The sequence below is a fragment of the Bolinopsis microptera genome, chromosome 8, assembly GCF_026151205.1.
Source record: "Bolinopsis microptera isolate Bmic1 chromosome 8, MBARI_Bmic_1.0, whole genome shotgun sequence".
Taxonomy (NCBI): Eukaryota; Metazoa; Ctenophora; class Tentaculata; order Lobata; family Bolinopsidae; genus Bolinopsis; species Bolinopsis microptera.
The window spans coordinates 12,947,108-12,961,849 of record NC_087079.1 but is presented as its reverse complement, the minus strand read 5'-3'; the positions used below and the strand labels follow the sequence as shown (position 1 = coordinate 12,961,849).

The 14,742-nt window shown below is 35.7% G+C and overlaps 2 protein-coding genes across 3 annotated transcripts in view; both read right to left on the bottom strand.

Annotated features, from left to right (window-relative positions):
* LOC134819690 (ADP-ribosylation factor 4-like) overlaps positions 1-14,742 on the bottom strand; it is a 55,399-nt gene that overhangs the window by 9,658 nt on the left and 30,999 nt on the right. The window lies entirely within an intron of this gene.
* The window catches only part of LOC134819687 (F-actin-capping protein subunit beta-like), a 34,767-nt gene that overhangs the window by 6,608 nt on the left and 13,417 nt on the right, over positions 1-14,742 (bottom strand). The window contains exons 2-5 of one of the 2 annotated variants that reach the window (XM_063829771.1): positions 1,953-2,129; positions 1,580-1,705; positions 974-1,073; positions 570-658 (exon numbers count right to left, since the gene is read on the bottom strand). In XM_063829771.1, coding sequence (XP_063685841.1) covers positions 570-658; positions 974-1,073; positions 1,580-1,705; positions 1,953-2,117 — 480 coding nt within the window. In that variant the 5' untranslated portion in view covers positions 2,118-2,129. Of the gene's footprint in view, positions 1-569; positions 659-973; positions 1,074-1,579; positions 1,706-1,952; positions 2,138-14,742 lie in introns of those variants that run through there. The other variant, XM_063829770.1, reaches the window with a different exon arrangement.

The following is a 14,742-nucleotide window of genomic DNA, read 5'->3' as shown; positions in this document are numbered from 1 at the left end:
TACATTAGATACTAAATACATCTGGTCAGATAACGTAATACCTACTCACTCTTATCAAGGTGACTTTATAATATCGGTGATGTATACAAACATACACTTGTACTTTGTAGCTGCAATTGTAAAATGTGTATACTGCAGTAATGTTTTATTATGTCACATAATATTATACAAACATTAACAGTTCACTATCTTGGGTCTTGATGTGAATTCCACACGTTTTTTAGTGTAACTGTAGTACATTCATGAATTATGTTAATGTTATGAATTAAGCTAATGTTAATTATTTTATGCGTTAAATGGAATATGTTAAGCATTACAAATAATCTTACTTGCAATATATATATGTTAAACAAGACTTAAAGACTGAAAAAAACATGTGAAATGTATTAATATTATATGAGCAGATCTGAGATCATACACGATAAAGATTGCATCACACAATCCCCACAATAATTATTTTATTTTTATCATTTAATACTTTTTGAAAGAATTCTAAAGAATCTACAACGTTCTGAAGAATTAAAGATCATACAAAAACAGCGCAATAATGGGAGCACGTGACTATTTACCTTCTCTTGGACCTCCACAACGTGGATAGAGTCCCAGGCTCCCTTGAACTTCTTACTTCCGTCACCCGTCTTCTTTATCAATATTGCACCTGCGATTTATATATTATGCACATAAAAGAGTGAACACTTAATAAACGATGACAACATAGAATGATTTTGTCTTCTTTATCAAAACAGCCCCTGCCATTGAAGACATAATAAAGAGTGACCTTGATAAATATAATATGATGACCTAACTTTATTCTGGAGAATTAATCCTATTACATGATGTAATACGTGTTATAATGCACATGAGATCCATGAGTCACTATCATATATATATTCATATTGATACATAAATCTCATAATAATAATAAACAAAAACAATAAACTTGACAACTTTAAAGAGAAGTCAGAGTCCCAACCTGCGAATCCGCCGTTGTCCTGGTCCCAGAAGTAACAGCTGCTGATACCACCCTCGAAATACTGCTCTCTGTACATGTCAAAAGCAAAGTTAGCGTCAACCTGAGAAAAAGCACTGATTCAAATTCTTTTCATAAATCTGGGCATTCCATAACTTGTTGTATTGATATAATATAATGTACAGAAGTAATGTATGAGGGTCATTCTAAACGCTACGCCACTGAGTTATAAGCAACATAATAAAAACACAATATTATCAACTCTATTCATGACCACGTGACTATATCTTACCTCTAGTCATGACCACGTGACTATCTCTTACCTCTATTCATGACCACGTGACTATATCTCACCTCTATTCATGACCACGTGACTATCTCTTACCTCTATTCATGACCACGTGACTATATCTCACCTCTATTCATGACCACGTGACTATATTATATATCTCACCTCTATTCATGACCACGTGACTATATCTCACCTCTATTCATGACCACGTGACTATATCTTACCTCTATTCATGACCACGTGACTATATCTTACCTCTATTCATGACCACGTGACTATATCTTACCTCTATTCATGACCACGTGACTATATCTTACCTCGAATTTCCTCGTCTTATCACTTGGGATACTGCCGTCCTCAATTGGAGGCTCATACTCATTACTCCAGGGTGATCTATAGGAATCACCATCCCGGTTATAGTCGCAAAGCAGGTAGTCTTTACCCTGAAAAACAACTTCGTTAAAAAGATATTTTTCAAAGTTAAGATGAAGAAGTATTGCACCAGAAACTAAGATTATAAATTCAAGGTATATGATTGCAACTGGGAATGTCTATGAATTTATGAATTAGCAATTGACACATGTACATTATATCAAATAATATTTTGTAATACATTGATGTAAAATGTGTTTGAAATTTGAAATAAAAAATAGTATTTCACACAGACGTGATAATCAAAAGTCTACTCACTGTTTTTTTACATTTAGATATTTTAAGTGGTTGGTCGACAGAAGCGAGTAAGTCTTCGCACAGATCAGGAACTAAGTCGATCAAATCAGAAAGGTTCTTTTCAATGTTTTGCGGAGGAAGCCTCCTCATCAGGTCAAGAGCACAGTCAAGTTGTTGTCCATTCATGGCGTGCGTGCTAGAAATATAGAATATCAAACATTGTTCTAAATTGATAGTGTCTGGGATTTATAGAAATCATTCCACCATCATCATGAAAAGTGACAAATTGGAAAGAAAGTCCTTAATACGAAGCCTGGAGTTGACTTCATAGTGGACTGATTGATAATTTAGGTATTAATAAATAACAGGTCTTAAAATATAGAAATATAAAACAACCCACATGCACAGTTACATACAACCAATCAAAAAATCATAGAACTCAATCTTTAACTGAAAAGTTTAAATACCATCCATAAATAAACAGAGATTAAAAAGTATTCAAATACATTATACATGTTAAAAACCTAATTTATATAGCTGATTCATTGACAATTATCTTTTAACCGCTTCAAAAATGTTTGAAAATTAACAGGAAAATTTCATTTTAACTAAATTTATATTTTACCAAAATGAATGAAAGTATACCAAATACCAATTTTGACACAAATTTCATCTTAAGAAAGTTATCTTTTCGAATATATGATACACAACTTAAACATTTGAAAACATTTCACTGATTGAAGAACTTCTGATTTGGAAAGAAGTTTTAGAGATATTAGCTGAGCAGCCTCACTTTTAGAGTTCAGAGCCAAAAGATAAAAATGTAACATCTTTCCTTTGTGGATACTTGTATCTTTCTTTCGAGGTTTCACATTAACACTTAAATCACTCTCAGATTTATTAAGGCTGATTTGAATGTCTAAAATATGATTTTCAGTCTGGCAATTGGGCATTTGACACTGATTTTCAAAGAATCCAGAAAGAATGGTTCCATTGTGACTTATTGAGTGTTCAAGTGATTTTCGGTCTAGAGACATAGTGGCAGAAAACGAATTCTTATCACCCTTTTTCGAAGTGATAGGAACAGATGGAACAGATAGGAACAGATGTTGGTAATGCTGATGTTGGTAACGCTGTGGTAACACTGTGTTAAAAACTTTTTTAACATCTTTCACAAAGTCGGCGGATATGAGACTGTGGCCAAATGCAGTTATGAAGGACTGATAGATTTGGTGCGTTAGTGATATTTTGCCAAAACGCACTAATGAAAAGAACAAATCAATACAAAGATACACAAAATCTGATTTTGTGGTCAAGATATTGTAAATAGGGTTTTCTTTTGGATCTTTTGACTGATTGCTGTATCCTGTCTTAATGAATTTTGAGAGCTCTGGAAATGAAAATGCTTTCCAGCTTCTGCTTTGAAAAACCTCCATGCATTCCATACTTTGCTCTACATTAGCTTCTGAGGAATTACCCACACACAAATTATCTTGACTGACTCCCTTTTTTGAGCTACCAACAGTACATTTATCACTTATCAAAGACGACTGAGATTTTGATTTTAATGACTGTTGGTGGTACACAACTTTTAAGACAAAGTTTGGGTATTGGTTGCACACCTGGATAATCTCAGCTTTGGTCAAAACCTTTAAAGAGATAATCATCTTAACGAATAAGTCTTTGTTGAGCCCAAGTAAATAAACATGAATGATTTTGGTTGGATGAATTTCGTGGGAGGAACTATTTGGTAATACTGATGCAAAATCATTCCTTGTTTTCTTGAGTAACACAAAGAGATGCAGTTTATGGCTTTCAAGTTTACATGATCCTAATTTGCAGCCTACTTCTTGTAGGCCAATGCTCCCATTATCCTTTATCCGAGTCTGAACATAGCTCTTTGGCATGATCTTAGAAGAGACACAAAAGGTTTGATCATGTAGGTTCTTACAGTCAATAACACGACTGGAATTCCCAACATTCGAGAGTACCTCTTTCATATCCAGCAAGTATTCTCTTGCTAAAATTGTATTATTGAAACTGGAGCAGAATGTTGAATAACTATTGTCATTTATATTATAATTCTTCAAGAGCACCCATGTTAAAGCAAGGTCTATTTTTACATAATTTTTTATATCATCTTGTTGTTGAACAGTTTTTACTAACTCAATAACATCAGCAAAACAAAGTGATAGCAGGGCTTTGCGTTCTCCAGTCTCAAGTTTTGAAAAATCTCTACCTTGGAGAACATCAGAAGTAAGGTCACTTTTACTGTTGAAAGATGAAACTGATGTAAGTCTATCACAAGAAGAACTAGCTTTTGAACAAGAATCAAAGTTCTGAAGTGGTTCTTTATCATGCAGGTTTTTATTACAATTATTAACTTCAATATAGTATTCCTGACTTGATACATCTGTGGCCACACTTGAAGACCTGGTCAGTTTTTCAATATTAAATTCTGTTCTGTTGGATTGAGACTCTTTTACTGCAGTCTCTGAATCGATCATGTCATTACTCTTCATCGACGAATCATTAGAATCAGAATCATCATTATGATTTTCATTAGCTCTTGATGGTGCAGTGAAAGGTAAAGAATACTTATTCTTGATTAAGTTCAGTTGGATAGCATCTGATGGCTCTGTTATTTTCTTGGTCATTTCAGTATAAAACATATCAAGCATATCTTGACAAGGCAGCATTGCTGAAATCGAGAATGTGTCATGAATATTACTTTCTGATCGAATTATCTTCAAGATGGTGGGAAAAGCTTTGGGTGATGTCATAAGCTTAATAACATTCACAGAATTCTTAATGATAAGATCTTTGTACCGGATATCTCTTCCATTAGAAGACCACTCTGACAACAATTCTATGTACTTTTCAACAGGGTTTAAATGTTCTATAAACGTTTGCTCACACTGTTCTTGCAGTGACTTTATCTTGTAGAAAGTTGCAAAATGATAAAACTTAGGAATTTTATTAAGACTGATATTCACAGTATCCCCATACAAATAGAGCAAGCATTGATGAAGCACAGTCTCTGCATCTGGGAACTGCAAACTATCATCCAATACAATTTCTTCAGCTCCCCCATATATTAGCTCCTCAAACACAGGGCTATGTAACACTAGTAAGACAGAATTCACCAAAAACTTTGATTGGTTAACTTTGATGCACACGATTTGAGGAACGTCAAATGACCTGAAAAACTTAACAATATTCTTTTGGTCAGGAAGGGATATTGAGGGTGCACTTTCATCCATCCTTCTTCTACTCTGTGTTTACCAACTCATTCATACTACAAAAGTGTCAATAAATTACTGTGTCATAGAAAAGGAACGATGTACACGTGATCTGAGATACCAATATCTCAATATCAAAAGGATAGTGTCTAGAAACATTCATAGTCCATGGTGGCAGGTATCAAGTTAAACGAAGTTACACTGACTGGCAATGTATACGATTGCCGTCTCCCTCTCTCACCCCTGACCGCTATCAGGGTGCTCCTGAGGATCGAGAATCTAATCATGGTGCGCATGTAACACATAATACTACAAAATGATTTAGTTTAAAAAGGAATATCTGATATACTAGGATAAGTACCTAACCATACCATTCAGTTGGTGATTCCGGGTTACAGGTATTTTATTTATTTTTCAACAGACGACAACTTCCTGTTTTTTCTTCTATATTAGTTACTCATATCTCTTTTACAGACTTTTTTACAAGGACATTGACAGATGATACTCACATTAGGCATTCATTATTGCATCTAAATTATTTCACTTGCATTAGGTTTAGAAATTTATTCTCTGGTTAACAGATTTCAAATGTTTAATTAATTTGTAGTATGACAGTAAGGTATATAAGAAGTTATTTAATTTTGCTTGGGCTATTATATTGACTATTGAGGTTTAATGATGATATGGAATTTGAATTCTATATAAATTTACACTATGTGGTTGGGGCATTTTGCATAGTAAAAATGGTTACTACTCCTATATATCATATTATTTGATTGGTATTCGATTTCTGATTATTTCTCTAGGAATATGATTATTATATCTCAATTTGGCTTTAGGTAGGGTGCCCCGCTAAAAGAACTGGATTCTTCCAGGAAGCATCCCGTGCACAGACCTTGGTCTACATATATATTAAATTATTAACCATTCATTCTGTATGTGCACGAAAATTTATTTCAATCAAACAAACTGGCTAAAAGTTGACAAGATTAAACAGCAACTTGAATCCTCTGGTTTGTGAATTTTGCATCGAATGTGATGCTTTACATTAAACTTGTTCAGTGAATAGGCTCCTTTTAATCGGTAAAATTGACGATGAATTTCCTGATTTTATTCATTGGAACTTGAGAACTACCTCAGTTTTGTGTGGCAAAAACTGATATGGGACAGTTTTAATATCCCTAAATATTATGTAAGGAGTAATTATTGACTAAGCAACTTATTACCTCATTTTAAGCAATCTAATTCGATCTAGTCCAATGATATGGTATTTACTTAGAGTACATGTAGAATGCGTGCTTTAAATCTTAGGAAGATGCACACCATGCCTTAGAAGGGGCCTTGTCATAGACCTTGTAGAGACATCCATCAGTACAAATTTGAAGGGATCAACATCAAAGAAGTATTTAATTTGATAAGTTGCAGTAAGAAATTATCTTTTCTTAGGAAGTTAAATGAAGCTATTGAAGAGGGTCATATTCTTGACTGGAAAAAATTTAAAAGGCTTAAACAAGAACATGACACTAGCCAAGAAAACAACAATTTCAAGAAAACAACAATTTTATTTAGTATCAATTAAAGCAGACAAAAATATATTTTCTATATATATAACTAGCACGAACTTTAGATCAGATATCTTAGGGGACTTGGAGTAGCAAGAGATTGACTAGAAGGTATACGCGTAATTAAAAACTTTGCAAGATGCCAAAATGGCGTCGCGTGAAAAAATAGCATTTTTCACTGTCAAGAAATTTTGCCTTTTTTAGCCAAAAATTGCCTAATATTTATTATTTTGGGCTAAAATGCCTGATCAAGGCAGTTTTTAATAATTGAAATACAGTATAGTACTTAAGAATACTCAGCCATCTAAAAAAAACTGTGTGACTTTAACATTTTCACCTGATTTTTGACCGCGCCTTTTTTATGGCGTGTATTTTAGGCAATTTTTGGGGTATTTAACGACAGAAATCGTTGTTGGTTTGCAATAGTTCGGTATAATGCATGGTATCATCAGAAAGCTTAGACAATTCCCTATCAGATGCAATAAGAATCACTTTGGGCAGTTTTGGGCAACTCTGTTTACAAAATTAAGAAACTCAAAAATTGGGTAAAATTTGCTGCATTTTTAGATAATTTAGGAGCTCAATTTTGCTATTAAATTGACATATTTTAGTTATTCTCCATGTTTGTGGCATTTTTTGCACCCTAGACCAGATGCATATGGATGAAAAATCAAAATATCACAATTATTATAGTTAAAATTGATAAAAATCCAAAAAATCGTGATTTTAAACGAAATTTTTGAAAATAACAGGAACAATTTTGGTGTTTCAGAAAATTTTGGTCATATAAATAGGCACAACTTTTGTTCTGATCAATATTTTTTCATAATTCAAAAAGATTTGAGTTCCTAAGATAGCTGTCCTTCGTTTACAGTTCATAAAAGAGCTTTAAAATTGATTAAACCTCTAAAAAAACAACTTTTCCTGGGATCAGCCTCCTATTTTTGTACTACAAGATTGCTCAAAATCGGCCCAAAATTTTTTTTCTGAGACATTTTCGGCCCTGTAAATGATTGGAATCGTATTTTTGTACCCAAATTACCTTAGAAACAAAGTTAGGGGCATGTGTGATGGTCTAAAATACCCTATGCTAGCATGACCCCCACTCACAGCCCACTGTGTATATACCTTTTACAAAGATACGTCGAGAAGAATCCAGGGTGATACAGGATCGGAGAGTGCAGACCAAAAGTTTACGCACCCACCTTTGCCTCCTGAGTTCTTGGTTGGATAGAAATTTATGCAAACTTGGTCGTTTATACTCCAAGTCCCTTTCTTAAAAGAAGTAGTATTAACTATGTCTAGATTTAGCTTTGTTCAATAATAACAATATCAATATAATCAATATCAATACCAGATAAACCTACCGAATAAATTATTAAATATCAATCAATTAATTCATTCCGATAAAAAATTTTATAAATTTAGATATTTAGTATCTAAAAACATTACAACAAATGGTTAAAAAGCGCCCAAAATCGATTTGAAAGATTTTCTGTCTATAGTACAATCATGATAGTAATAGTAAGTGTGTGCCGCTGCAATTAGACTTGATTACTGCAATTTAAAATTGTTTGGAGTCCAAGTATCTTTTAAGTCAGCTGCCTGTGCTTATATTAATAGTGCTTTTGTTCTCAGTTTTATCAAGCTAATGGAAGTTTCTAAGCAATTGCTTGAAGTTAAAATTTTTTTATGAACAGCGTTCCAAAGCTTGGCTGCATTAAACAAAAAGGTATTTGATTTATTTAGGAGAATAACCGTGAGACTCGTTGCACGGTTTGAAATGTTGATAGCCTCATAAAGCCCCCTACTAGACAAATTCGATCTAGCTAGCTTTCATGATTTCTTTGCATCCCTCTATAAGAAACCAGACCAGGAGCCCGATCCCACTCACCACAATCACAATCATTACCCTGAACCACCAGATCTGGATATCCTAAACAAGCTCATATCTGAACCCGAACTAACTTCTGCAATCAAAAAGCTCAAAAAGGGTAAAAGTTGCTCAAATGACTTGATCTCAAACGAAATGCTTCAGAGCCTAACTCCGCTTTGTCTCCAAGACATCCTCAAAACGTTCAACCACTCTCTGGTCTCAGGTTACTATCCATGGCATACCAGTATTATCACTCCTATCTACAAATCAGGCAACCCCTTCAGCCCAGACAATTACAGAGCAATAGCAGTTGGCAGTTGTATGGGTAAGCTGTTCTCTAGCATTTTACTTGAACGTCTGTTATACTTCAAAAAGCTCTACTGTCCTGATCCAAAAGAACAGCTCGGTTTCTCGAAGGGTGCTCAAACTAATGATCACGTTTTCACCCTAAAGACAGTCATTGATAAATACACTAAAGTTAAAAAAGCTCGTCTCTATGCATGCTTTGTTGATCTAAGAAAGGCCTTTGACACTGTATGTAGGGACCTTCTTCTGCACAAAATAACATGCCTTGGAATTACCGGTAACTTCTTTAACTGCTTAAGTGATATGTACAAAAACTCAATTGCTCATATAAAAATCTCCAAACTCTTGTCCCCTAAAATTGATATTGGCAAAGGAACGGAGCAAGGACACCCCCTATCACCAGACCTTTTTAAAATCTATATTAATAACTTGTCATCTCTTCTGAAATCTGTTGGTGATTATCCAGTTCTTGCTGACGTTCTAATATCACATCTGCTCTGGGCTGACGATCTTGTCCTTCTTGCTCTAAGTCCCAAGGCCTTGCAAGTCAATATCAACATTCTATCTGACTTCTGTAACTCCATGGGCCTTGAAGTAAATATAAAGAAAACTAAGATTGTCATATTCAGCCCTCCCAAAAAGAAGCAGTCCCATGAAACATTTACATTGGGAGGTCAGCCCATCCAGCACACCGAAAAGTACTGCTATCTTGGCATAATATTCCACAGAAATGGATCCTTTACGGCAGCAAATACTGAGCTGAGGGCCAAAGCTCTCCGTGCTCTATATGGCCTTAAAGGCAATATAGTTAAAGATGCCCTCTCTCACCGTGCCCTTAATATTCTATTTGATTCCTTAATCAAACCAATCCTGCTTTATGGCTGTCAAGTCTTATGCCCCCACTCTAAAACAATGAGATACCTTTCAAAAATAGATGACAAAGCCAGCCCCCAGCATACCCTGAAGTACATTGCACAGGACCACTATGAGAAATTCCACCTAAAATTTATCAAGTGGTCTTTGTCCGTCCATTCAAAAGCATCAAATATAGGTTGCTGGGGCGAAAGTGGGCGCCACCCCCTATTCTTTGAAGCCTGCAAACTTGCAATAGATTACTATAGTCGCCTTGAAAGCACCGAAAATGAACTACTTTGTGCTGCATTTCACGAGCAGATCATGCTGGGCCTTCCTTGGTATACCAACATCTCAAAGCTTCTCACCAAATACAACTTCCCCCACTCATCTTCATCAAAATCTAAGCTCTCCACCCAAATCAGTCATAATATGAGGGAAGAATTCGTGAATACCTGGAAATCTGCCAAGGCCTCCTCACCAAAACTAGAATTCTATAACTTAATTAAACATGATTTTGAACCAGAGGCATACCTACGAATAATCAAAGTACCTGATTTTCGAAAAAGCTTGACAAGGTTTCGTATCAGCTGCCACAACCTCTACGTTGAAAGGGGCAGATACGAAACCCCTCTTGTACCAAGAGAAGAACGTTGGTGCACTTACTGCTTTTTCAGTAAAGGGCTCAAACCTATCGAGGACGAAAGCCATGTATTAATTGACTGTTTGCTTTACTCCTCAGTTAGGGAAAAATTCAACTTTTATCCCCAAAACATCACTGACCTAGCCGGTCTGCTCTCCAACAAAAATCTAGATCCTACCAAATTTACTGCCACAGCAAGAGCAATCCATTCAATTCTCTCTGTGAACGAACAATATACAGCCTATTATAAGAGCCCAGATTTCCACTCAAATACTGGCAAGTGCATAATGCTCTAGGAACTCAAAATAAACTCATGAACCATACAAATTTGATTTACTTAAAGAAAATAGCATTATATTATAACATTTCTATTTTATCCCTACACATTTGTAAATGATTAGAAGTGTGTAACTTAAATTATTTCAGAATTATAACTATTGTGAACTCAATAAAATAATTATCACTTTTGTATCCTTGTATCCTTGTATCCTTGTATCCTTAGTGTTTTAACTGTATACTGTGTACTCGAAAACCTAATTTAAAAAAAAACTACTCAAAAACTTAATAAAATGTTGAATAGTGTCAAAATTTTATTTTATTAGTTACGTTAGAGTGTACTGAAAGATTTACTGAATCATTAAAATTATACTTGACACGGATGTTCGTTGCTTGTCTGGATTCCTTCGAAGTAGCGCGCACCGGGCTAGTCCATTAACGATGGACGAAATCATAAATGATTCCACAATAGACGATAAGACAGCCATGTTTTAAACCAGGGCCGGAAGAAGTAATGAGCTTGTGGTCATAGAAAGATCTGACACTATCAAAAAATGTAAAAAGAAACCATCGCAACAAGGGAAACGTTTGTCAAACGTCCGTTGTAGACCCGCCGCGCACGAGTGCGCGACTGTTTTGGGGCTTTCTCTCCGATACCAATAAATGATTATTGAACCACAATTGCAATTGGGGTCATGTCACGACTTACCTGGGGACCCCAGGCTATTATGATCATTAACATAGAGATTAGGCGGAATGACAGGCTGAGCACGGCCCAGTAAGTCACGACATGATATGATACAAGGTTAGGATTTATAATAGGGTTAGAAAATCAAAGTAATACTAATGGGCTTGTAGCGCGATGTGTTACTGGGCCGCGCCGCGCACTCAATTATGCTTCTCGCAACCTTGCTAGATCGGCAGGATGCGCTACTTGGCTTTAGCTTCGCTGACCTGCGACGAATTGACATCGTCAATTAAGACATATGAGCTCATTATAAGAATAGTGGCACCCTAGCTATCGATTTATTAAGTTTCAAAGAAGTTGCGACGCGGGTTTTATACTCGTCTATTAAATTGCGCTTAACTTCTCCAAATAATAATCCGAGGCAAGTTCTACGAAGCAGCGTGCGCAATGTAGTTAGAAGCTCTTACGGGCATTGTCTGCTTGATACGCTAGGGACCCCAGATACACCTTACTAGACGTATTTTTGACCGTAGAATCGATTAAAAGTGATTTTAAGATGATTGGACTGACTTTTTGGGGGTAAAATCGCGAAAACCCGATTTTTGGGCAAAAAATAGGCCAAAAAACCATGTTTTTTGATATTTTGAACAAGTTAATTTTGTTGGCATGTCGGCAAAACTTGCATAGAGATAGCTAAAACACAGCCGCACAAGATGGTTTAAAAATTTGAAAAATCCCTCTATTTTTTTGGGGGTAAAAATCCAAAAAAGTGGTAAAAATTTTGACTTTTTTGCTTGAAGTTTGAATAATTTTTTGCAGTTGTATTAAATCAACTCAAAAATAGTCACATTGTGTTTGCCTAAATTTTTCCTTTCCGAGAAGTACCCACTTCATATACTTTATCGAAGTTTGAATATTGTCACTCCGCAAGCGTTTTTGCCAAATTTTCGACGCGCACTAGGCGCAAAAGCATTTAGTTGTTATCAATTGGCATCCGCGCGTTCATCATAAATTTCAAACAGCTATAACTCAGCGAGATTATGTCCGTTCTAGCTCATATTTTCACACCAAATAGAAAACAATGTAATCTTATTGCTGACAAAATATGAATATAATTACTTTATTTGCCTTAGAGTAATAGACTGTCAAAGTTTGAAACGCGCATTGGTATAGCACGTGACTAATAAGGCCAAATTTATACTTCTTAACATATTATCGATTCTTAGACATCATACTATTGTGTCCAATTAGCAGTTAAGTCTCTTAACTCGTAGCAGAAAACACGTCTTTTTGCCCGTAAGAGCCTCTACTAATGTTAATTTTAGTCTGCACTCTGCATTAAAAATGGACAAACTTATATTAATTCCTATTGAAAGAGAATAAAAAGCTTAAAAACGCTTCTGCATTCTGTTCTGATACATGTTTCGTATCCAAATATCAGAGATATTATGGATACACCATGAAGGCACATCTCTGCGCGGCGTAAGCAGTAAGTAAATTTACAAGTTCGCGCGAAAAATTGTCTTATTTTCCTGGCGCTTTGTTCTCGCGCCGGGAGTGAATCACTTTAATTAGCTAACTCCTTAACTAGCATAATCTACAATCTAGATCTACAATACGAAGTAAGAGTTACCACGTTACTCTTTTATTTCTCCGTTAAGCCTTCGGCGGCGCGCGCGAAAAGTGGCATGCAACGTATATTAGGTAGTGCACCATCGACAGTGAGCCGCGCGTGCCGACTGTAGGATGGTTTTTTAGCGCTAATTTCGGCCAGCACAATTTTCTTCAAACAAATAAATATTAAGTATCCTTCCCGACCTCCGATTGCAATAAAAATTGGTAAGCTTACTCATAGACTTACAAGGAAGGTGTCCGAAAAGTTTAAAGCATATCCAACCATCAGACATTATGTTACAGCTAAAAGCAGCGTATTTTGCCCCATTTTGATAACTATATCAACTCCGATATCCACCAAATTTTTCGGACAGTTGTAAAAGCCCTATTGGAAGTTCGTCGCCAATTTTCAGAATGATATCATTCAAGGAACTGAAGATATATCTAGGTAGTGCGCCATTGACAGTGAGCCGCGCGTGCCGACTGTAGGATGGTTTTTTAGCGCTAATTTCGGCCAGCACAATTTTCTTCACACAAATAGATATTAAGTATCCTTCCCGACCTCCGATTGCAACAAAAATTGGAAAGCTTACTCATAGACTTACAAGGAAGGTGTCCGAAAAGTTTAAAGCATATCCAACCATCAGACATTATGTTACAGCTAAAAGCAGCGTATTTTGCCCCATTTTGATCACTATATCAACTCCGATATCCACCAAATTTTTTGGACAGTTGTGAAAGCCCTATTGGAAGGTCGTCGCCAATTTTCAGAATGATCTCATTCAAGGAACTGAAGATATATCCAAATAATACGACAAAAATCAACGAATTTGGTCAAATTTGGTCAAATTACGCGACTTTTGTAGCAAATTTTGCTCCAAAAGCCGCGCACCATCAAATATGGCACCTAGGCGAAACTCACTGATCTTTTCAAAAAGGTACGACAAATTTGGTATTGTGAAAATTCTCACAGTCTCTAGAAAACAATGGTACAAAAATTTTTAAAATCCGAGCAAGTTTATTTTTATGGTGCACCCCCTAATATATCCAAATAATACGACAAAAATCAACGAATTTGGTCAAATTAGGTCAAATTAGGCGACTTTTACAGCTAATTTTGCTCCAAAAGTCGCGCACCATCAAATATGGCACCTAAGCGAAACTCACTGATCTTTCCAAAAAGGTATAACAAATTTGGTATTGTGAAAATTCTCACAGTCTCTAGAAAACAATGGTACAAAAATTTTTAAAATCCGAGCAAGTTTATTTTTATGGTGCACCCCCTACGTATATCAAATTCTGTTTTATTTATCCATAAAAAGCACAATTAAATAAATATAAAGCGTAAAATTCCCGGTTCAATTTTGGTCGAGACACGTCACACGTCAATTAAGTCATTACTGTCACCAAGATGCAGTTAGCCCTAACGCAGAGTTAGGCCTAACTTTGTAGACTATTGTATCACGTTGCGACCCCCACGGTCGTTTCACTTTATCGTCCTGACGATACAGGCGGGTCATACAACGTATGACAAGTAGACTAGTACATGTTAAATAGACCCCCAGTGCCTAAGTTAGGCCTAACTCTACGTTAGGGCTAACTGCATCTTGGTGACAGTAAGTGCACTGTGCACAATCGAGTAAGTAAAGTCATACATTATAGTTTGTAGCTAGTTATTGGTTATACATTTAATAGAGCTGTTTTATGCGTATCATTATCAAATTTAATGTGGTTTCAGGGAAACACTACAAT